Here is a 24,538-nt window from a genome sequence, read left to right as displayed (position 1 = left end):
AGCTTATCTTTTGTCTAAGACTTTGACGTGTTTTTTAACGCGAACACTGGTCTGAATCTTGTGGATCATTTCTAAATAATGTGTAAGTTAGCAATATTATCAGGGATAAGGCAAATCCAACACGAAGAAGGCTTCACAACCATCGTCTGTTAACTTTTTATGATTTTTTGTCTTTTATTTCATTAACAATAGGAGCAGGTACTTCTTTGTTTGTCTTTGTTTGTTATTTTTGCAATTTTGTTTCATTGTTTTGATATTTTTTAATTTTAGGGCATTTCATTTTTTGATTTGTTGAATTTTACTTTGATGTTTGTTTGTGTATGTTTGTGTTTCAAGTTAGAATAATGATGAATGGATCAGAAATTACGAAACTTTGATTTAATATTAATTTCATCTAGACAAGTGTGTCTGATATACAATCCTCATCAGGACGGCTAGTTTCCTACATGAAGAGTAATCTTCTCATTTAGTGTATGGCTGGGTAAGGGAACTCACTGAACAGGAGCCAGCTATTGACAAGAATATTCTCCTTAATATACTGTCTCACATGCTTAAAAATAAACTTGAATTTTCAAACAATGGGAGGAGTTCAAATTTGAGAAAATTTCACACCTTTTTTTTATTAATTTACTCAGGAGCCACAGAAACAATTAGAAGCTGCCTTGATGTGTAGAAGTGTTGAAAGACCTCCAATGTTGGACATCAAATTTAACAGGTAACTCAATATTAGACTGTTCTTTCAGTTTTCAAATGTTTGTCTTGAGGTCGGTGGGGCTGACATGGAAAAGCATCAAGTCTTTTGTTTGGGATAATAAACCAAGGGTCCAAGTCCCCGTGTGCAGTAGGCTGTGCATGATAAAGATCCCTTGAAAAAAAGATCCTCTATTGCTCTTTTGCACTCTGCATTTAACCACCAATCTTCATTAAGCAAAACTGGAAGAAATTTGCCTCAGTGCACACTGTAATGTAAACCGAGGGTGTAAAACTCTCTATTTCACTTTTTCTTTTTCTCAATTTCAGACAATTATTGAAGATGTTCCAAGAGATTCACTATTGGGAAAGATTGATGTTTGAGATACCCCATTACGCAGCTACAGTTTATTCTAAACGAGAAGATTTACGTGGTCTAAGGGAACATGTCCTACTGGTGGTTAGAGACTACAATAGGTAAGGGGGATAACTCATGTTACTGACTTAAGGGCACTTTCCTTTCGAAAGTCTTTCACATAATCAAAGTAGCTAAAAACTAGAGCTTTGGTTTAATTGTGAGTGTGTTATGAAATATGTTTCACTGGCTGTCAGAGCCTACATTTTGGAAGGGGTATAACTCTTAGAACCTGAAATAAGAAAATATATATCCTTTGGCATCATTCACATACAAAAAGAAATGGCAGACTTAATTTAGTTATAATGGTAATTGGATTGTGAAAATGTTATTTTTATGAAATGTGAATCTTTATTCATTCATCCATTCTTTAAATTATTCATTTCTTCCCTTTAGCCCTATTCAGTTATTCATCTATTCATTCATTTATTCATTCATTCATTCAAAAATCTTCTCTCATTCCAGGATTATCGCAGCGTTATCTGAAGAAGAACGAGGATTATTCCGTGAGAGGATAAAATTCCTGGATAAGAAGATCCAACCAGGTTTAAACAAATTAACGTGGGCGTATAAAGGAAGCTCGGAATTCTTCGTGAACGAGTGTCGTCTGCAAGCGAGTAAAATTCAAGCCATCGTGGATGATTATAAGGGTGCTAATATGACAATTAACGACCATTGTTGTAAAATTAGTGATATGCTCCTCGTTAAAATTGACAGTAAAAAAGTGTATGAAAATCTCGAGTTTGATGAAGATCAGGTAAGAGTTATTTCCCTTAGATATCAAAATACCTCCTTTTAATCTTCATATTTTTTTTGTTTTGTCTTCTTCAATTTTGTTATGTTAGATTCACAAGTTTTGCATTTTGTTGGAAGTCTTATTTTATTTTCTAAAAACTCAAATTATCCTTAGTCTTGATATTGTCTGTAGTCTTCAGAGTTTAAATTTATCTCAAATTATCTCCCTTTAGTCTTCAGAGTTTAAATTTATCTCAAATATCTCCCTTTAGTCTTCAGAGTTTCAATTTATCTCAAATTATCTCCCTTTAGTCTTCAGAGTACAAAGATTATCTCCCTTTAGTCTTCAGAGATTTAAAGATATCTTCAAATTATCCCCCTTTAGTCCTAAAACTGTTGAAGATATCAAATATATATATTATAATTCTAGGCTCGACATCGTGAATTAGTAAAGAAGAGATTAAAGATGACACATGAAGAAATAGTTCTCAGTATGAGACAAACTTATGAAGTATTTAAAAACGATTCAGCAGAGGTAGGTTTTACAGGGTTGTTTTGGTTTTGAAAGATTTATTTTTATCAGCTCTGAGTCGTATTGAAAAGTTGAGTAAGCTTAATTCATCAATTTCATTTTACCTGCAAGTTGATTGTATTTTAAAAAATTATAACCATTCATTCATTCACTCATTCATTCATTCATAAATTCATTCATTCATTCATTCACTCATAGTTTCATTCATTCATTCATTCATTCATTCATTTATTTTATTCATTCATTCATTAATCATTCATTCATTCATTAACAGGTTCAACAAAATTGGTATAGATACACCAAGAAGATGGATAAGATGGTGGAAGCAGCATTTAGATTAAATGTGAAATCATCTCTACAAGAATTGTCTAAAGCTATCAATGGTGATGGCAAGTCAGCACCCAATCCACTGTTTAAAGTTCAGGTGGTGTTGGAAGGTGACAAGGTAAGGTTTGAATTAGATTTCATTTCATTTGTCGGCAAAAAGTCAATACCAAGTGGTTTTGCTGGGAACTAGCTGGTAGAAAGGATCCTCCAGAATGTTATCCTTGTATGACCATTAGAGAGGTATTGCTAAGAGCTTTGACCTAAGACCAGCTTGTAAAGAAGGATCCTTGAGAACCTAAGTTGTTATTCTTTTAACTGTCCAAAGAGAGCTTTGACCAAAACAAAAATTGAGCAGTAATAAATCAGCTTGTTAAGTGTAATTAATGGTGTTTCTTTCATTATCCAGGTTGAATTTTCACCAACGTTAAGACAACTAGCAGTAATAGTAGGTAGTATAGCCAATCATCTTAAAGATGCTATAGCTGGTATAGAACGTCTACCAGATATACTCACTAGAGGCAAGAAAAAATCAGCAGTAAGTTGCCACTTTAAATCTGACTTATAATAGTCACTGTCCTCTCATATAAACCAGTAACTCGAATTTTAAAGATTTGTTTCAAAATATTGCTTAAGTCAATCAAAGTCTGATTCCCACTGGAAATAGTTTAAAAACAGAATGACCATCTAGACTATTATAGGGGAAGCAACTCTTACAATCTTAACTGAATACAAACTACTATTATTTTATACATATATTTTTGAAGAAAAGGCTCTTACATGGGAGTTAACTCTAACAGCATTATTTAAATCCAGACCACTAGTGTTTTGTTCTTGCTTGAATTGTAGGCGTATATATGGGAGTTAATTCTTATATTCTTCTCTAAAATCCAGACCACTATTGATATGAATTTTTCCTGATATCACCTGTACAATTAACATTGAAATTTTAATTTTCCAGGAGCCTATGGGACGAACGCGACCAATCGCTGAAGAGATAGCCAGTGAAAACGACATCAAAAAGATTCAAACAGTAATAAATAAGGGCATGCAGGATAACGCTGAAAATCTACGCAAATATCTCGGCCAATGGGATGAGTTCCGAGAGATTTGGGAAGTTCAAAAAGACGCTTTTATCAGACGATACCAAAAGTTCAAACCGTCTGTGGCTTCTTTTGATGCTGATATTCAAAGGTGAGAAAGTTTGTTGTAGAGAGTTCACATAGATAAAAATGTTTGGTTGGTATTTAGGTATGTCAAGTCCACAAACCTCAGAGAGTCCACATAGTTTATATTATTTATTTATTATATTGTTTATTTGGTACATATAGGGATTTGTCAAATAAGTATCCCTTTCAGGGCATCCACATAGCTATTTAATTTGCATTCTCAACATCTGTTTTGGAGAGCCCACATAACTAATATTGTGTTTTGGGTTATATGAATACGATGTCATGTTCATTTTAATCTTTTTACCGCCTGACAGATATACAGAAGTAGCCAATAATGTCCAGACTCAAGAAACCATCTTGAATATCCAGTTTGTGCTGTTGGATTGTTCCCCCTTGAAGTACGCCATACAGACACATTGTCAACAATGGCAGAACAAGTTCACTACCCTACTCAGTGAAATTTCTATCTCTAAATTAAAAGAGCTCAATGATTTCTTGAAAGACAATGCAGAGAAGTAAGTATACTGTTGTTTTCTGTAAATTTTGGAGTGAAGGCACCTTTTCCCTCTTGTCAGTGTTGAAGGTTTAAGGGGCTGATATGGAAAAAGCGTCTAGTTGTTTGAGTGGCTCTATAAATCAAGCCCTATAGACTACAGGCTGTACACATGATCCCTCCAAAGAATAAAAGGCGTAAAAATTCTTCTCTTATGGCATTGCTCTTATTTATGGACTTAAAAGCTGAAAAGTAGAACATAAAACTGCCTCAAACTCTGTGTGATCTGGGAAAGATTCCATAATAAATGCATTCATTCATTCTTTCCTTTCTATTCAGAGTGAGTAAACCACCTCAGACCCTAGATGAACTGGGAGAAAGTCTGGCTCTATGGGATAAACTCAATGAAGACTTGAAGAAAACAGAAGAGAAGTTCCAGCCTCTCCAAGACCAGTTCGGAATCTTGGACAAATACGAAGTACCAATTCCTGAAGAGGTAGGTCTGACTTTTGGCAGCATGTTTCTGCATGTTAATCTTCATTTAAGATAAAAGAAAGAGCTATAATTTAGTTACATCTTAGGTTCTCAAGGATCCTGTTATGTTAAAAGCGAAATGTTTGATATTTGATTCCTTGAATTTTAGGTGACAGGCATGTTGAATGATTTACCAGAAGAATGGAATGCTTTCCAACAAACTCTCATTGATTCTGAAGTTATGCTCAAGAAACACAAAGTATGTATTTAGTGATGTTTTTGTCTATAATTTTTGTCGTAAAGTAACATTGTGGTCTGAAGATATCAAGTTTGTATTAAGAGTCACTTCCCTTGGGAGAGTAGATGAGATAGCCTGAATATCAATGGTGCTCTGTTCAAGATAGCTTTGAAATATTAAATTTATTTACCAGTGCCACATTTGATATCGTGTTTTGAAGAATTTGATATTCTGTTTTCCAGTTCAAAATTGTAAATATTTGAAGGTATGAGGGATCATGATTATGATTTGGAGAAAATGGTTGCTAATTAATATCATTTATTTTCAGGAAAAATTCAAGAGCAGCTTGCTTGCTCAATCAGATGACTTCAAGAAACAAGTCAGTGGTCTTTTGGCAGAGTTCCAGAGTAAGGGACCATTCTTGAGCACCATTCCAACAACAGAGGCTCTGGAAACTGTGGCAACCATTCGTGAACAGATGAATCAGCTAAAACAACAAGAGGCTCAGCTTCGTCGTGGATTGGCCATCTTCAAAATTGATCAGCCAGCATCGAAAGAAATTGCATCCTTAGAGAAAGTAAGTTGATCTTGAAGGGGAGTTTAATTTTTAACTTTATTCATCCGATGATAATCAAGCCTTGATACAGTGTGCCAGTCATCTATTTGACACCCCTCAACTTCTATTGAACTCTTCCAAACATGCATACTTCTATCAATATGATACTGTATTTGTATGATTGGAAGAGCTCATCTCTAAACTCAGTGGTGAATTTTAATATTAATTCAATTAATTCTGTTTACTTGCAGGAATTAGAGCAGATAGAAACTGTATGGGAGTTGACTAAAGAATGGGAAGGTTTGTGGTCCGGTTGGAAGGTCGGACAGTTCCTGGATCTCGAGACAGCTGATATGGAAACCCACTCTCAATCCTTGTATAAAAAACTTAACAAATTCAACAAGGAACTTAAGGTTTGTGGACTTCAGTATTGCCTTTGAATCGATCTGACTGAAATCATTTTACCCCATTGAACACTTCCAACTGATCATTCTGTGATACAGGTACTGTACATTAATGATTCTTCTGGAAATTAAAAACTTGAAGGGTAAGGTGGCGCTGTCTTGGCAAAATTTCCCTCATTGCACACTGTATAGTTTTGCCTGTCCTCATTTGTCTAATAATGTACAGAACAGTAGGATGTAAAACGCCACTTTCTTGGCTTGCAAGAGACCACAACAGTAGGATATAAAACCCCTTTTTATCCACCCTATAAAGAACAGTAGGATGTAAAACTCCATTTCATTTCATTATATATATATTTTTGTGTGTACAGGATAAGAATTGGGAGATTGTTGAAACCAGTAAAAATAAAGTTGATCAGTTTAAACGAACCATGCCATTGATACAAGATCTGAAAAATAAAGCCATGAGACCTCGACATTGGAGCAAGATACAGGTTTGTGCCCTTTTCACTGCTTGGGAGCTTCGGAGCTTTTGATAGCTTAGCTAAGCAGAAGCATAAGCGCTCTTCTATGGTATAGCCAAGCAAAAGGATGTCTATCTCAGCATTCTATTTTATTTGTAGGTTGAATAAATAACAATGGAAACTTTATATAAGCAAACCTTATTGAGTGTTGATTACTACTTATATTACCTTAAAGTGGTCCTAAATGTGCTGGTTGGGTACCAAAAAACTCAAAGGATGGTGGAACATGCATAAACATTGCTGGGTCGAAGTCTTCTTACTCTTGGATTATTTGCAAGTCCCAGAATTGATTATTGTAGTGCATGAACTATTTTATTTATTTTTTTCACAGACTGAAATGGGAAGAGCTTTTGATTATAAAGCTGAAGATTTCACCCTGGAGAAGATTATAGAATATGGTTTTGATCAGTTTGCTGAGCAGATCAACGAAATCTCTGGTGCTGCCACCAAGGAATTGACGATTGAACAAGGTCTTGAGAACATCAAGCAAACATGGAACCTCACAGAGCTGGATATCGCTCCTTATAAAGATAAGGGTCACTTTAAACTCAAGTGAGTGGGTGCTTCTATTTTTATATTGACTTGGTTCTACTGAAGCTGCAGGTTGTTCATTTGGAATGTCTGACTTGATCAGCGTGCCAGGCTCTTTCAAAAGTCCAAAATTCTTCCAGATATTTAAGTTTGTCTGGTGTAGTAGGCAGGGCTAGGCCTTTAAGGAAGAGAAGATTCTATTTTTTTCCATGTGTAAAGGGGGTGGCTAGGGTAAAATAGAAATATATATTTGAATTTAAATTTTCAATAAAATTGAACAAAGCTTTTTTCCATTTACAGGTCCACAGATGATGTGTTCTTAGCTCTAGAAGACAACCAAGTTCAGCTGTCCACTATGAAGGCATCCAGATTTGTCAAAGCTTTTGAACAGGACGTCGACTACTGGGAGAGAACATTGTCACTGATTCTAGAAGTGGTGGAAATGTTACTGACTGTACAGAGACAGTGGATGTATTTAGAGGTAGGTGAACGGGCAATAAGAGTGGGGGTTGGGCGGAAATGACCTGGTTCTGGGAGGGGAGCAGGGTAGCCTAGGGACTGAAGCCAAATCCCGAAATGCAGTCATACGAAGCAGACATCATTGTAACTCTTTCATAAGTAATCTCTCAAAGGGAAACAACTCTAGCTATACACATTATTTCAGACCACAGTAGTACAGGTTTTTTTCCAGAGTAGGCTCATTAAAGGGAGAAAACTCCAGCTATATACATTTCTTCAGACCACAATATGACGATCATTTATTTCAGAATATATTTTTGGGAGAAGATATCAGGAAACAGTTACCTGGAGAATCGAAAGCTTTCGATGATGTGAATAAGAACTGGAAGGAAATTATGACCAGACTTGATAAAGATAGAAACGCTTTACGAGGGACGCATCATAAAGGTATAGCTCCCTTTGTCAAATTTCGGGGCCACAGGTCTTTACTCAAGATAATGTTCCATTCATCTGATTGGTCTATCTGATCAGTGATACAGGTCAAAAGACTGACATGTAAATAGTGTGTAGCCGTGTGTAGTGTGGATCGGACAATAAACATAGGCCCCAAAGCTACAGGCTGTGCATGTTATAAATCGAAAAAAAAGTAGACTATTGCTGATGGCCTGACAAAATTTCCCTCATTGAGCACTGCATGGCATAACCTGTGATCATTAGCCCAATCAGGTGAAATTTTATTTTGTTTTTTCTCACAGGAATGTTAGAACAATTAAACGACATGAACGTAAAATTGGAAGAAATCCAGAAATCACTAGACATGTACTTGGAAACGAAGCGACAGATCTTTCCCAGGTTTTATTTCTTATCCAACGATGATCTCCTGGAAATTCTCGGCCAGTCTAAAAATCCTGAGGCAGTTCAGCCACATCTTAAAAAATGTTTTGATAACATTAAATCTCTGAAAATGGGGAAGGTAAGTCATTGGAAGTATTCATTTGCTCACTAACGTGTATTAATTGTTGCTTTATTTGGAAACACAAGTTCTAACATAGTTCACTGAATGGAAAAAGAGTAAACTTATGCCTCTGACCAGGCAAAATTTCCTTATTGCATCCTAAAGGAGCAAAAGAGTAGGTTGTACAACTCTTTTCACTAATGAAAATAAATAAGTTGATATTTTCATTCTAATTTAAGTCACTTCATCATTATCAAACCCTGAAAATATCACCATAGTTGAAAAAAGTTGGATGTCAAAGTCTATTTTGTTTCATTAGTCCAAAAAGGTAACAAAAGTTTCGGATGTATGTCTCCATTTTATTTCATTTATCCTTAATAACAAGACCAAGAACAAAACTTAAGATTAATAATTGTATTCTTTAGGCTCAGGGTATTGCCCATAAATGGGAGGCTGCTGGTATGTCTTCTAGTGATGGTGAATACGTAGAGTTTACTCAGACTGCTGTAATAGAGGGACCGGTCGAGGTAGGTTTACATTTCTTCTTTACAATTAGAGGCCATCTGTGATGTCAACCACTGGATAGTTGAAAAATAGAGTAGACTGTAGACTTATGTGAGAGTCCTGACAAAAATATCACTCATTGCACACTTCACAGTGTTACCTGTCTAAATTAGCTCGATATGGTACAATAAAGTAGGACATTAAACTCCAATTCATTCATTTATTCATTTGGATTGTCAGTGAAACCAAAGAACCAGAAAACTTACAGTAATAATAGGTCTTCAAAATTTGACGAAACCTTTTTTCTTTTCTGCAGGCCTGGCTGTATGATGTTGAAAGAATCATGAGGTTCACACTCAAGGAAGTTTTAAAAGCTAGTCGTACATCTCTGAAGAAGAACCTAACTAAACGGGACAAATGGATTCGTGATTTTCCTGGTCAGATCTGTATCACGGCCAGTCAGATTCAGTGGACACAAGATGTCTCCAAGGCTTTGACCACCACCAAGGAACGAGGTGACAAGAAGGCTTTGAAAAGCATGAAGAAAAAACAGGTAATTTCCTTTGAAATCTTGCATCACCCCAATTACTTAACTTGCCACTCGTATGTACAGATTGTTCTTGTAGAGTCTGCTTGCTAACCTAGAGGGCTGGGGTTCCCTCCAGACGCACCTCTGGATTTTTTATTGTGCTTTCCCACCGTCTGTGATTCAAGTTAGTGGCCACACGCTGTGCATGATTAAAATCCCTTGACAGTTGGAATCAAAAAAGAGTAAGATAATGCTGCTTTTTAGACAAAATTTCCCTCATGTCACACTGCATGGTGTTGCTCATCTTCCTTGGTCAAGCTGCAACAGAACCATAACAATTAAAACTTCTTATTATTTCGTTTCTAGGTGGCCATGTTAAACAAATTCTCAGAAGCAATTCGATCAAACTTGACTAAGATCCAACGTTTGAAAATCGTTGCCTTGGTAACCATTGAAGTCCACGCTCGTGATATCATCGAGAAACTGATTAAGACTGGATGTTCAGATACGACTGCTTTTGATTGGTTGAGTCAGCTTCGAACCTACTGGGATAAGGTAAGCATGGAAATACAACAAGTTGGTTTAATTTTGTTTAGGGATCTAAAGGATGGGTCAGAACCAAGCGCAGTATAATATATAAGTCTTTTTCATTCCATATAGTACAGAATAATTTCATTTAACCAGTTCATCTTCACATTTAGATTCCTAATTCTTGGCCCAATTAGTTGCAGAACAGAAGAATGTAAAACTCCATTTCGCTCATTTTCAGGAAATTGAAGATTGCGTCATCAAACAGACCAACACCCAGTTCTCGTACGGCTATGAATATCTCGGTAACTCTGGTCGTCTGGTCATTACGCCATTGACAGATCGGTGCTATATGACCTTAACAACTGCCCTTCATCTTCATCGAGGTGGTAGTCCCAAGGGACCTGCTGGTACAGGTAAAACAGAAACCACCAAAGATTTAGGAAAGGCTCTGGGAATGTACGTTATTGTAGTGAATTGTTCGGAAGGTCTGGATTATAAATCGATGGGAAGAATGTTTTCTGGTCTAGCTCAGGTAAGTCTGAATTGAATTCCAATTTCGTTTCATTTTCAGTTTCTGATACATTTTATCTGCATTGTAATCTGACAAGTTTTCTACTAAAGTTCTGTTCTACTGATGTTATTATTAACCAATCAAAGCATGTCATTTAGAAGCTGTTTCTTCATAACATAACATAAAAAAAAGTTATGCGTACACTGCAAAATCATTCTATATAACTCCACAAAAACAATGTGTACTCTCCAAAAGTTTCACATCAACAGACTAATATATACAGATATTTGTTTATATTAATTTGATATAAAATATTGTGCACTCCACAAAACAATGTGTACTCTCCAAAAGACTGGTATCAAGTTGACAACAGATAAAAGATAAGACAGATAAAAGATAAGACATTGATTAAATTTCTATTTTAGACTGGAGCCTGGGGATGTTTTGATGAATTTAATCGTATCAATATTGAGGTATTGTCTGTGGTTGCTCAGCAGATTCTGTCTATCCTGAAAGCCCTGCATGAGAAATGGAAGAGATTCGTGTTTGAAGGACGAGATATCGAACTACAGTTTTCTTGTGGTATCTTTATCACCATGAATCCAGGTTAGTGCTTTCAGTCGAGTTGATTTTGAATTTAAATTAAAAAAGAACTGTTTCATGTTGGAATTTGATGTATTGAGTCCTTTTCCTTAACACAAATTTGGTTTTCAAGACATAACAAACTTTACTCTAGCTCTGAAATTGAAAGCAGTTGAGCAGATGCACAAGCCTCTGATCGGTTGCAAGTTTAATAGAATACTAAAAATGGCTCCATTCCTATTTCTCAGGCAAAATGTATACGTGTATTTTGCAGGATATGCTGGAAGAACAGAGCTACCTGACAATTTGAAATCTATGTTTAGACCAATAGCTATGGTTGTACCAGACTCAAATCTGATTGCTGAAATTATCCTTTTTGCTGAAGGTTTTGGTAATACCAAGGTAAGGACCATATCCAGTTTTTTATTATGTACATAGACATATCTGTCTAAATATTTTCTTTATCAGCTGATAGAGCTCAATTTGTGATATCTGAGATGTATAATTTCTAAATGTGCCTTTTTTATGTCAAAGAATTTTATTGCCATGAATTCTTCTCTTCATATTTCAGATGTTGGCCAAGAAAGTGTTCACCCTGTATTCTCTGGCCACACAGCAGCTGTCTCATCAAGATCATTATGATTTTGGTCTGCGTGCTCTGGTCTCTGTGTTACGTTACGCTGGTAGAAAGAAACGATCTAATCCCAATATGGCGGATGAAGAGGTGAGAGCTTTTTTATGTAATTAGTATTTTGTTGTAGTATTTCATCAAGAGATATATCAGAGTTATCTTCCTTGCCCTACTCAAAATATTAGTATTTTAATCAGAAAAAGATGTTCCAATCACAATATGGCACATGAGTTCAATCCCTTGTGTTAGCTCTCTGTCTCGTATGGAGGAAAAGTAAGACATTTCTTTTTTATTTATTTTTTTTTCTAGTTATTGTTACTGTCCATGAAAGATATGAACGTTGCTAAGTTGACGTCTGTTGATTTACCATTATTTAACGCCATCATGTCTGATCTCTTCCCTGGTGTCGAAACTCCTGTCATAGATTATTCCAAGGTAAGATTCTTAGATTGATTTTCAGGGTGCCACCCTGCTGATTGGCAGTCCAAAAGGAACATAGCTAATAATATTTATCAGTATTTGGGTTTTTTAATTCAGCATCCCTTTCAGAGAGTCCGCATAATTGAATTTCTTCTGTTTTAAGATGAAATCTGCAGTAGAGGAAGAATTAAAACTAGAGAAACTTCAAGTGAATAATCACACCATCACCAAGATCATCCAGTTGTACGAAACCAAAACATCTCGTCATTCTGTCATGATAGTTGGTGCCACACAGTCCGGTAAAACTGTAGCCTGGAAGACTCTGCAGAATGCCATGACCAATCTGAACAAGAAAGGAGAACCAGGGTTCCAACAAGTTAAGGTAGGGACTGCCTCAATATTTCAATACTCTAACAGATTGATCTACAGTCTGTCCTAAAAAATTGAAACATTAATGCTAATGACATGTATCACTAAATATTATGGTGTCTGCGTTTTGCCAACTTAAGTAACTTACCAACAGTAACTAAGAATTTTTACAGATTTCACAATGGTGAGAAAGAGTGTAAATATTTTCATAATTATACAGTACATTAGACTCCAGACCACAAAGAATGCGTTTCCAAAATAGTTAATCTATAAAATTCAAACTTAAAGATCTGTGACATCGTTTACTTTCTTTTACCAGGAGTATCCATTAAATCCCAAAGCTCTGTCACTAGGTGAACTGTATGGTGAATTTGATCTGAATACTAATGAATGGACTGATGGTATAATGTCTAGTGTTATGAGACAGACTTGTGCTGGTACGTACATCTCCATTTTCGCTCAGAAATAGCACATAATTTTTAGAAAATGGCATCCAAACCTGTTATTTTGTAGTAATGAATGCTTTCTCGAAAATACAATAAAATTGTTGAAGTTTTGCTAAGAAATGTTACTGAAATTTCTTTTGTATTCTATAATGTGCTCATAATTGACATTACTTTCTCTATACTGGCACTACAGCATACAGGCATAACAGCATGTTATTCTGAAATTTTGATCAGGAATGGTATTGATATGGGTAGCTTCGTTCATTGACCACACATTTTAGATTTCAAAAAGGTTTGTTTTTTCTGACAAATCATTAAGTCAAATATCCAGTTTTCTCCACCATATTGTCTTTATTTTTCCAATTTTTCTGCTACATAGATGAGAAACCAGAAGAGAAGTGGATTGTATTTGATGGTCCAGTTGACACGTTATGGATTGAAAGTATGAACTCTGTCATGGATGACAACAAAATTTTAACCCTAATCAATGGCGAGCGTATTTCGATGCCTGAACAGGTGTCACTGCTGTTCGAGGTCGAGGATCTTGCAGTCGCCTCCCCTGCCACTGTGTCTCGTTGTGGCATGGTGTATGCTGATTACAAGGACCTGGGCTGGCAGCCGTTCGTCGAATCTTGGCTTAGCAAAAAAACAGAAAAGGTAAATCAATTTTGTTTTGCTTTATGATCATTAGTTTCCTGGTAATTAGTTTCCCAATCATTAGTTTCCAGATCATTAGTTTCCCTATTATTAGTTTACCATTCATTAGTTTCCCGGTAATTAGTTTCCAGATCATTAGTTTCCCAATCATTAGTTTCACAGTAATTAGTTTCCTAATCATTAGTTTCTCTATCATTAGTTTTCTTATCATTAGTTTCCCTATCATTAGTTTCCCTAATCATTAGTTTCCCCGTCATTAGTTTCCCGGTAATTAGTTTCTCTATCATTAGTTTCCTAATCATTAGTTTCCCAAAGAGTGATACACTTCTGTTCTTTTTGAGGCTTACATTTCCAGGACGCTTGGATTTAAAGATGTAACACACTTAATGAAATTAGACCTTTATTCAGGCTCTCAACCTATCTCTCAAGGGAGATAACTCTTGATAAAGACATCAGACCACAATTACACAATATGTTACACCACAATATAACAAAAAACCCATTTCATTTCAAAAATTTTTTTGCAGGGAATGGTTGAGGAACTGAAAAGATTGTTTGATAAATATCTGGTGAAGATTATGGACTTTAGGAAGGCTAACTGTGAAGAAATTATCCCTCTCTCACAGTTAAATGGAGTTATGTCCCTTTGTAAATTGTTTGATTGTTTGGCTACGGTTGAAAATGGGGTACGTATCATCATCATTTTTATGGCGCAATTTATTCACCCAGGACCATCATTTCTGAAATTGAATTTGCTTGCCAATGTGGAAGGATATTACAAAATTTCCCTAATGATAATAATGACGATATTTTTAATACAAAGGGGTAAAAAATTTGGCAATATCTTACCAATGAGCATATGTTGCTTTTTACACCGCTAAGGGATCTCTTCATTTTCTGCCTTCATGATAGCTTTAAGGATGTGTCTTGATTTTGATTTTCAGGTTGACTCTCACGATTCTGAGAACTATATTCGAATGATCGAACTTTGGTTCCAATTCTGTATGATCTGGTCTATCTGCTGCTCCGTGGATGAGGACGGCCGAAAGAAAATTGATAATTATATTCGAGAAATGGAAGGAACCTTTCCTAATAAGGACACTATCTATGAATATTATGTCGATCCGAAGAATAAAACTTGGGTCCATTGGGAAGAGAAACTGAAAGGAGGTTGGAAATACAATCCAAGGTAGGGAGAATTTGATTGTGTTTGATTTATGAATTTGTACTTGAGAGATAGCATAGCTCAGCACCAATCCAGTTCTTTAGTGTTCAATCTTTGCATAGCTCAAAACAATGCCTTCAGACTTTTCAATCCGGTTAACACTTGTATAATTTAAAGGATCATTGAACAGTTGGAAATCAAAAGAAAGTTGTCCAGTGCTGCTATCCTGGCAAAATTTTCGCCATTGTACACATTTTTTGTGTTTTTGGTCTTCTTAATTTGTGTTACAATGTCTAGTATCTTTCATTTCTATTTCAGTTTACCCTTCTTCAAACTGGTAGTACCTACAGTTGATATGGTACGATACCAATACCTCACCTCCAATCTGGTCCTGGCACAGAATCCTGTCCTACTGGTTGGTCCTGTGGGTACTGGTAAAACATCAGTGGCAGAAAACACCCTCCATAAACTGGATTCTAAATCATTCAGTGTTTTGTCAGTTAATATGTCGGCACAGGTGAGATTTTTTTTGGAGAAATGAAATGGAGTTTGTTTCCTACTTCTCTACTCCTGTTTGGGTTAATGAGGACATGCTGTGTGCAATGAGGGAAATTTTGCCAGCATCACAAGCCTCTTTTTTTTAATTTCTAACTGTCAAGGGATCTTTAACATGCACAGCCTGTATCACAGGGGCATCGGTTTATTGTCCCATCTGAATGACTAAACTCTATTTCCTTGTCAGCCCCTCTCACCTGCATCACTGACAGGGGTTGAAACAGAACATTATTCGTCATAAGAAAACCGGTAATTTTTCAGACGACGTCCAACAATGTCCAAGACATCATAGAAAGTCGGGTTGAAAAAAGAACGAAAGGAGTCTACGTTCCAATTGGAGGTAAAAAACTCATCACCTTCATGGATGATTTCAACATGCCTGCTAAAGACACCTTCGGTTCCCAGCCTCCATTAGAGTTAATCCGTCTGTGGTTGGATTATGGATTTTGGTATGACAGACAGAAGCAGACGGTCAAATATATCAAGGTGGGTTTACCCTTTAATCATGTAAATAAAACGTCATATACCCTGAACTTTAACGTTACTGTTGCTCCAAAATCTTCCATACCCAGCTGAATTTGATTGTATTGTATGAGTGTACATCAGAGGGCTTTCAAATATCAGAAAAGAGTTATTGCCCTTGATTTGATCTGATTTTTTATGTAAACTGACAATAAATCGGAAAAAATACGTTATAAATTACAAATCTGATCATTTAAAATTTTGGTATTTCAGGACATGTTGTTATTATCTGCTATGGGTCCACCTGGTGGAGGTCGTATGGTCATCTCTCGTCGATTACAGAGTAGATTTAATCTTATTAACATGACCTTCCCTCACGTAAGTATCTGTCTGTCAAGCACTCCCTCATTGGAGGGACTTGAATAAGCCTCAGTCGTTTGGATGAAACTAGAGACTAGATCCCCTCACAATTGGAAATCAAAAATAGTGAAGACTGATTCAGAAGTCCCTGCAAAATTTCCCTCATTGTACACTTCAAGTCTACATTTGTTAACTATAGATGCTAAACAGTAGGAAAAAAAAAATTCATTATATATCTGAGCATTTTGATTCCTTAGAAAAGTTATGCAAGTTGTCAGAGTTTCCCTTTTTTTCATTTGTTCTACACTTAAATGATTTTTGACTCCAAGACATTTTTCTCGTAATTCAGGAATCCCAAATCAAGAGAATATTTGGCAGTATGATCAACCAGAAACTACAAGACTTTGAAGAAGAAGTAAAACCTATAGGTGACGTAATGACACAAGCCACTATAGAGATGTATAATTCAGTTGTATCAACCTTCCTTCCCACACCAGCTAAAATACATTATCTTTTTAACCTCAGAGACATCTCAAAGGTAGGTTAAGGGTGTTCAGAGTATTAGTAAAGCCTTTAGGTGACGTAATGTCAAAACCGCAAGTGAATGCTCAGTTGACAAATCATGTCCACCAGTAGAGTCATTGGCCAATTGTTGTTACTACTTACTCAATCTTTTGTCAAACATATCACAATGTGTTACTATTTGTAGGTGTTTCAAGGTTTACTAAGAGCTAATAAAGTTTACCATGATACTAAAGGTGCTATGACACGGTTGTGGATCCACGAATGTTTCAGGTAATTTATTTTACTATTGTCCTATTGGAGGGATCGGCTTATCCATGATAAGCATACTGAGATATTTCAGCCCCACCTCCACCTCGTTGGAAGATTTTGACTGATGACAAAAAAGAATTCTAAGAATTTTTTCTTAATCTTTATATGGATCAGGGACACTGTTAGCATCAATTTACACCATTCATATTTTCAGTCAGACGTCTGTGGTTCTTGTTATTCCACTAAAACTAAGTGTTTAATGAAATTTCTATCACAATGGCCCTAAACAACAATTAGCAGCTATGGCGATAGTGACGATGGCCTTTGATTCACATTTATTAACTTGTCGTTTCTATTTTTCAGAGTATTTTCTGACCGTCTGGTTGATGATAAAGATTATGAAGCGTTTGTTGGTATTTTAACAGAGAAGCTAGGAACCATGTTTGATCAGACGTTTCACAATATCTGTCCTAATAAACAACCTCCTATATTCGGTAAGTCTCAACCAGTGCTTTCTTTGTCTCATTATTGATAACATCAATTTGCACTCTTCAAATTTTCAATCAGACGTCTGTTGGTCTTGCAATTTCAACTTAAAATAATTGACTTGATTATGGTAAAGTCCCTTATATCAATGGGCAGATTTTGTGATAGTGATGTCATAAAACACTTACCTTAAGTAGAATTACAAGAACCACAGACGTCTGACTGAAAATTGTAATGTTGCAAATTGATGTTATCAGTGTCATTATGTATAAGTTGCTATGGAAAGTCAGCCTTCAATACAGTACAGAGCAGTAGGATGTAAAACTCCATTTCTCTCCTGTAGGTGACTATATCAGTACAGATCAAGTTTATGAAGATATAACAGATATTAATGCCCTGAAGAAACATATGGTAGAAACTTTAGATGAATATAATAATACTCCTGGAGTGGTCAATATGGATCTGGTATTGTTTAGAGATGCTATTGAACACGGTAAGTAATAGATACCAAATAACATAATTAAATAATGGTTTCTTCTATAGGGTTGCCAAAGTTACAAATTAGCTATGTGGATTAAAGAGATGCCAAGTTAACAAACCTTAATACCAAGCAAACATTAGCTATGTGGACTCTCTGAAAGGGATGCCAATTTGACAAACCTCAATACCTAAAAAAAAACATTTTTAGCTAGACTTAAGAATGACCTATGTAACAAGCTTGTCCACTAGCAGATTTCTTATCTTGAAGAAATTTGACAGATAAATTGTAACCATGATGATCTCCAATTCTAAGGCAAAGTAACTCTTACTGGAGGGGAAGTAACTCTTGATCAAAAAAAACAATTTCAGACCACAATATGACAATTCCACTTGGTCCTCTTTTCAGTATCTAAAATAGTTCGAGTTATTCGTCAGCCGAGAGGTAACATGTGTTTAGTTGGAATTGGAGGTAGTGGACGTCAGAGTTTAACGCGTCTGGCTGCTCATATCTGTGAATATTCAACTTTCCAAATAGAAGTTACTAAACAATACCGAAGGAATGAATTCAGAGATGGTAAGTTTAAAATTTTATAAATTTCTTAAACCTTGGGATCCAGGCCCCGTATTCTCATAAAGATCTTAGCACTAGGACGTCCTAGGGTCTTAATATCTAATACTGTTTTTGGACGTCCTAGTGCTAAGATTGTTTCGAGAATACCGAGCCAGAATTTAGTCCTTGCTTAGGTTAGAAACGTATCTTTGAATTGTTCACATCAATTTCTCTATGATCAATTCAATGTGCCAAGGTTTAAAATTGGACTCAACACTTGAAAATTAAAAAATTGTTAGGCTAATTTCACTCATCGCACACTCCATTTCATTCTCTTGTTCCGACATTGAAAACTTTGCCTTATAGTTAAAGCATCATATACAGCTTATGCTGTTGTCCTGGCAAATTTCCCTCATTGCACACTGCATTTCATTCCTTGTTATCCAAATCTGAAAATGAGAAATAGAACATTGACCTAAATTCAATTTCATTGAATTTGAATTTTGCTGAGAAATAAGCTTACTTCTGATGTTAATGTCCCACATTGTACACTGCATGTATTTGCGCTTACACTGAATTTTGACCATGTTTCAGATTTAAGAAAGTTATATTACCAAGCTGGTGTAGAGAACAAACCATCTTGTTTCCTGTTTTCTGATACCCAAGTTGTTGAGGAAAGTTTCCTGGAAGATTTGAACAATGTTCTCAGTAGTGGAGAGGTTCCTAATTTATACAAACCTGAAGAATTTGAAGAGGTATGTGATAGGGGTTGACTCTCAAAAGCATTGGTCGTGGCATCAGAATTCTCCTTACCTTGAATTCAAATTCCCCTCAAGGTATCTAATTGCCTTGCAGACGATAATCAACTGAGCTATTCCTCAGTCATAAGTGAGTTTAATTCTGCATCAACTCATGAAAACACTTGCCATGGCATATTGACAATTGATACTAGAATTAGTCTGAAAAACCATTTTTTTTATTGACAAGAGGAAGTAAAACCGCAATTTATATTTTCTGTCTATAGGTACGCAGTGCTCTAACAGATGTAGTGAAAAAAGAAGGAATAGATGATACCCCACAGAGTGTCTTTAGTTTCCTAATCAACAGAGTTCGAGCTAATCTTCATGTTGTCTTGTGTATGAGTCCAGTTGGAGAGGCTTTCAGGTAAGTGTAAGAGATAATTTGGAGACTAAAGGGTGATAATTTGAAGACTAAAGGGAGATAATTTGAAGACTAAAGGGGGATAATTTGGAGATTAAGGGGAGATAATTTGAAGACTTAAGGGAGATAATTTGGAGACTAAAGGGAGATAATTTGAAGACCAAAGGGAAATAATTTGGAGATTATGGGAAGTTAATTTGAAGACTAAAGGGAGATAATTTGGAGAATAAAGGGAGATAATTTGAAGACTAAAGTGAGATAATTTGGAGATTATGGGGAGTTAATTTGAAGACTAAAGGGAGATAATTTTGAGATTATGGGGAGTTAATTTGAAGACTAAAGGGAGATAATTTGGAGAATAAAGGGAGATAATTTGAAGACTAAAGTGAGATAATTTGGAGATTATGGGGAGTTAATTTGAAGACTAAAGGGAGATAAATTTGGAGACAAAAGGGAAATAATTTGAAGGCTGTAGTGTTATTTGAATTTTGAGTTTACATTGTAGAAACTGTATTTGAATGTATTCTGTATTTACATTGTAGAAACCGTATTCGAATGTATCCAGCGTTTGTCAACTGTACGACTATTGATTGGTTCAGTGAGTGGCCACAAGATGCTTTGTTAGAAGTTGGTAATAAATATCTTTCAGAGACTTCACTTGGTAGCGAAGAAGATGTAAGTTAAAGCTTTTTGATTTTTAACAGTCTTTTACCAAATCAAATTGTTGCCAGTTTTGATCTTTCCCTTCTTTTTTCAACCAGGTTCCCAAGGTTGAAGGAGCTGGTGTTTAGTTGTTCAGATGGGACAATAAAGCAAGGCCCTGTGTTCTAGAGGCTGTGAATTTTAAAATGAAATGAAATAAAATGAATGAAGTTTAATGTCCTACTTTGAAGAACTCCCGACAGTTGGAAATCCAAAATGACAAGCCTAATTTTTCTGTCCTGGCATTTTCTGCAATGCATTCTTCATGACTGTAATAACTATGGCATACGTAGTAGGATTTTATTACAGACTTGTCAAACTTTTGCATAATTTCAAAATTCACACTGTATTTCAATATATTTTTAACTTGTTTCTTTTCTAATTCTCTTCCAGGATAAACTGAAACCACAAGTAGCCACCATGTTTTCTGTGATGCACAAATCTGTGTCTGAGTATTCAGCTAGGATGCTGGCAGAAATGAGACGTCACAATTACGTCACTCCAACAAATTACTTAGAACTGGTATCAGGATACAAAAAGTAAGTATTGGTCTGCTTCACTGATGGATATACGCTGATAATTGACTAACTCATACACCATTTTGATATATTCACTTCACCTGATTCCATTTGATATCAGTTCGATGAAAACGCAGATCTTAATGTTTTGGTTTTGATAAGATTATTCTATTTGTCATCCATGATCTAACGAAATTTTTAATCAATGCATGTTCTAGAAGATTAAATATAGCCAATGGAATGCTAAGTTACAGAAGGATGCAGGAATTAAACCCCATTTCATTAGCCTGTTCAATGTACTAGTATGTAACACTCCATTCAATTTCAGGTTGTTGTTCAAGAAGAGAAAGGAACTAGGAGATGCCGCCAATAAATTGCGGAATGGTTTGAGTAAGATCGATGACACCAGAGAGAAAGTTCAGAACATGTCCGTGGAGTTGGAATTAGCTAAAACGAAAGTAGCCCAGTTTCAGAAACAGTGTGAGGAATACCTTGTAGTTATTGTACAACAAAAACGAGAGGCTGATGAACAACAAAAGGTAGGATTTCAATTACTTTTTTTGACCAACTTGCATGGTTGGAACAAGAGTATGCAAAATTTCCTTTTAATTTGGTTAAATGAACTCCAGTTCTGACAAAAAAAATTTCTAAATTATCTCCCTTTAGTCTTCAAATTATCTCCCTTTAGTCTTCAAATCATCTCCCTTTATTCTTCCAATTATCTCCCTTGAGTATTCAAATTATCTCCATTTAGTCATCAAATCATCTCCCTTTAGTCTTCAAATCATCTCCCTTTAGTCTTCAAATTATCTCCCTTTAGTCTTCCAATTATCTCCCATTAGTCTTCAAAATGTCTCTGTTTCTATTTCAGTCTGTGGCTCAAAAAGGAGAGAGGATTGCCGAGGAAGAAACAAAATGTCGTCACATGGCAGAGTTAGCTCAGCAAGATTTAGATGAAGCCTTACCAGCTCTACAAGAAGCCATCAAGGCTCTAGAATCCCTGAATAAGAAGGACATGACAGAAATCAGGTCATACGGTCGACCCCCACCCCTAGTAGAAAAAGTCATGGAGGCTGTCATGATTCTAAGAGGTGGAGAACCAACGTGGGCTGAGGCTAAGAAACAACTTGGTAAGTTGACTGGTTAAAATTGGTCAATTTTTTTTGTCTTTGAAATTGCTAGGACTGAACATAAGAAACGTTAAACTAATTTATATTAGTGGAGAGCATTAATTCATTCTAGGTGATGGTAATTTTCTTAAACAATTGATGAACTTTGATAAAGACAACATAACTGACAGAATCCTAAAAAAGATTGGGCAGTATTGTTCACAAGCTGATTTCCAGCCTGAAACTATTGGTCGAGTATCAAGAGCTGCTCGGTCACTGTGTATGTGGGTACGAGCTATGGAAGTGTATGGGCGTATTTACAGAGTGGTGGAACCGAAACGTCAGAGACTGAATGGCGCCATGACACAGCTCAAAGAGAAACAGGATGCCTTATCTGATGCCCAAGCTAAGCTCGCTGAGGTAAGATAGAATTTCTAAAAAATTAGATTTCATAATTGTTGGCAAAACAAAGACACATTAATAACACAAAAAAACTTCAGACAATTTTTCAGCTTTCGTTATGTCTAAAAAAAAAATACATAGGCTACGGTATATTTGCCCAAGGGGTGAGCATCACTTTTTTCCCTCAAGTAAATCTGAAAAGATTTTGTCAAAGTATATAATACACACCCCATTTGGGTGAAATTATAAAGAAGTTGGCAAAACACAGACACCAAGATATTTTACTATGAAAAGAATTCCAAACATATCATTTAATTTCAGGTTGAAGAAAAGATGGCTAAATTGAAACTGGAATACGATGAGAAATTAGCCCAGAAGGAAGAACTAAAACGAAAAGCTGAACATACAGAGATGATGTTGGATCGTGCCTCGAAACTCGTATCTGGTTTGGCAGGGGAGAGAATCAGATGGCAAGAAACTGTCAAGGTGAGATAACTTTCAAATTTTTACTTTCTTGAACTTCAGTTATGATTTATGAGGGTTCTACAGATTTTGACATTTTTTGGAGACATACATCATGTTTGTTTTTGATTGTAGGATCTTGAAGAAAGAATGGGTTTCCTGGTTGGTGATTGTCTGATAGCAGCTGCCTTCCTGTCCTATATGGGACCCTTCCTTTCAGACTACAGGGATGAACTGGTTCAACAGAGATGGATGAAAGAGGTAAGACAGGCTGGATACTAAAAATACCCCTATTTTTGCAATTGATTTCATCCAATCATACGTAACAAGAGTTTCCTTCAAATCCCATACAGAATATTGTAATATTGTGGTCTGGATTAGTCCCTACTTAACAAGAGTTACTTCCCTGCTAGTTTGCTAGAGTGGTTTGCCCCTTCTGTCATATGAAGGCGAACATTGAAGGCGAACACCCAGAGCATGTGTCCCATGTCACCTCTCCACATACATATTTGTTGTTTGGTAAGATTTTGTATCATTCAAAACAGACGTTTGATCAAATTTGTTAATTTTTTAATTTTTCAGGTTCGAAAATTAGGATTACCATGTGACCCCTGTTTTAGTTTCTGTAATTTTATGAGTAAACCAACCCAAGTACGAGACTGGAACATCAAGGGTCTGCCGTCTGACAGTTTCTCCACGGAGAATGGTGTCATAGTGACTGAGGGCAGTCGTTGGCCCCTCATGGTCGATCCCCAGGGACAGGCTATTAAATGGGTCAAGAACATGGAAGCTGATTATAACGTAAGTAATTTGGAGAAAAAAAATTAGGTGGCTCTCGAGTTGGACCCTTAATTTCTAATGGAGGGTTCTGGGGTTTAAACTTAAAAAACTTCGAGATATACCTCAAGATATTTTAACCTGGTTTCCCTGAACAGAACTTGAACTGAACGTGTCAATGTTCAACTCACGGAAATTAACGAACATTGGTGAATGTTGAGCAGAATGAAAAACTGTGACATTACTTGGTAATGGCTGCTTCACAGACATGGCAGATAGAGCTGCTTCTAGTGTTCCTTTGTTAACGCTTTATATTGAATCGATGATATGTAACATTTAATGAAGGTCAAAATGTGGTATCAAATCACACGGTTATCTGACTGGTAGTATTGAAAGAGTTCATGTTTAGTAAATGATATTAAATTACAGTTAAAAGTGATAGATTTACAGCAGTCGGACTATATGAGGACACTAGAAGCCTCTGTTCAACATGGTATACCAGTCTTACTACAGAATGTCCAGGAGGAACTTGATCCTTCTCTAGATCCTATTCTTAATAGATCACTCATGAAAATAGGTAAGGAATTTGTTATTTCAACGTTCTTGTTGTTTCAATAGTCTTTGCCTATTAGATATTTTTGTGTATACGTAATTGTTGTGTATGTAAATAGGATAAATGAAAGAATACATCTTGTACAATCTTTATCATAGCCAAAGGGGTGTTGGGGCTGCCAGTGGTCCTCCAGATGCCAACGGATATCAGATGGTCTAAGATGAATTTTGAGGATTCAGAGGACTTAATGTTTGCTTCAAAATAAGACCTCCACAGGCCTAAGGGGGAGGCCATGCCGTGTCCCCTAAATACTCTTCTGAATTAATCGTAAGAAAGACTT

General features: G+C 36.0%; 1 protein-coding gene across 1 annotated transcript in view; it reads left to right on the top strand.

Moving 5' to 3' along the window:
• The window catches only part of LOTGIDRAFT_184938 (hypothetical protein), a 38,055-nt gene that overhangs the window by 4,197 nt on the left and 9,320 nt on the right, over positions 1-24,538 (top strand). Inside the window, exons 9-57 of the mRNA XM_009046220.1 lie at positions 636-715; positions 1,021-1,167; positions 1,571-1,862; positions 2,271-2,375; positions 2,647-2,817; positions 3,106-3,234; positions 3,658-3,890; positions 4,183-4,383; positions 4,701-4,857; positions 5,005-5,094; positions 5,402-5,650; positions 5,881-6,042; positions 6,405-6,527; positions 6,889-7,109; positions 7,389-7,569; positions 7,856-7,994; positions 8,303-8,520; positions 8,928-9,029; positions 9,323-9,559; positions 9,902-10,090; positions 10,305-10,598; positions 11,003-11,183; positions 11,434-11,561; positions 11,731-11,883; positions 12,100-12,225; positions 12,374-12,592; positions 12,899-13,016; positions 13,405-13,682; positions 14,210-14,368; positions 14,627-14,871; positions 15,166-15,364; positions 15,664-15,888; positions 16,138-16,242; positions 16,574-16,762; positions 16,934-17,019; positions 17,362-17,492; positions 17,828-17,977; positions 18,371-18,538; positions 19,109-19,269; positions 19,539-19,678; positions 20,218-20,350; positions 20,771-20,916; positions 21,224-21,434; positions 21,767-22,025; positions 22,138-22,424; positions 22,728-22,892; positions 23,004-23,129; positions 23,451-23,669; positions 24,075-24,222. Coding sequence (XP_009044468.1) covers positions 636-715; positions 1,021-1,167; positions 1,571-1,862; positions 2,271-2,375; positions 2,647-2,817; positions 3,106-3,234; positions 3,658-3,890; positions 4,183-4,383; positions 4,701-4,857; positions 5,005-5,094; positions 5,402-5,650; positions 5,881-6,042; positions 6,405-6,527; positions 6,889-7,109; positions 7,389-7,569; positions 7,856-7,994; positions 8,303-8,520; positions 8,928-9,029; positions 9,323-9,559; positions 9,902-10,090; positions 10,305-10,598; positions 11,003-11,183; positions 11,434-11,561; positions 11,731-11,883; positions 12,100-12,225; positions 12,374-12,592; positions 12,899-13,016; positions 13,405-13,682; positions 14,210-14,368; positions 14,627-14,871; positions 15,166-15,364; positions 15,664-15,888; positions 16,138-16,242; positions 16,574-16,762; positions 16,934-17,019; positions 17,362-17,492; positions 17,828-17,977; positions 18,371-18,538; positions 19,109-19,269; positions 19,539-19,678; positions 20,218-20,350; positions 20,771-20,916; positions 21,224-21,434; positions 21,767-22,025; positions 22,138-22,424; positions 22,728-22,892; positions 23,004-23,129; positions 23,451-23,669; positions 24,075-24,222 — 8,575 coding nt within the window. The remainder of the gene's footprint in view (positions 1-635; positions 716-1,020; positions 1,168-1,570; positions 1,863-2,270; positions 2,376-2,646; positions 2,818-3,105; positions 3,235-3,657; positions 3,891-4,182; positions 4,384-4,700; positions 4,858-5,004; positions 5,095-5,401; positions 5,651-5,880; positions 6,043-6,404; positions 6,528-6,888; positions 7,110-7,388; positions 7,570-7,855; positions 7,995-8,302; positions 8,521-8,927; positions 9,030-9,322; positions 9,560-9,901; positions 10,091-10,304; positions 10,599-11,002; positions 11,184-11,433; positions 11,562-11,730; positions 11,884-12,099; positions 12,226-12,373; positions 12,593-12,898; positions 13,017-13,404; positions 13,683-14,209; positions 14,369-14,626; positions 14,872-15,165; positions 15,365-15,663; positions 15,889-16,137; positions 16,243-16,573; positions 16,763-16,933; positions 17,020-17,361; positions 17,493-17,827; positions 17,978-18,370; positions 18,539-19,108; positions 19,270-19,538; positions 19,679-20,217; positions 20,351-20,770; positions 20,917-21,223; positions 21,435-21,766; positions 22,026-22,137; positions 22,425-22,727; positions 22,893-23,003; positions 23,130-23,450; positions 23,670-24,074; positions 24,223-24,538) is intronic.

Source organism: Lottia gigantea (assembly GCF_000327385.1).
Source record: "Lottia gigantea unplaced genomic scaffold LOTGIsca_10, whole genome shotgun sequence".
NCBI classification, from domain to species: domain Eukaryota; kingdom Metazoa; phylum Mollusca; class Gastropoda; family Lottiidae; genus Lottia; species Lottia gigantea.
Note: the sequence above shows the minus strand (reverse complement) of the source record. Positions and strands in the feature narration are given on the sequence as shown.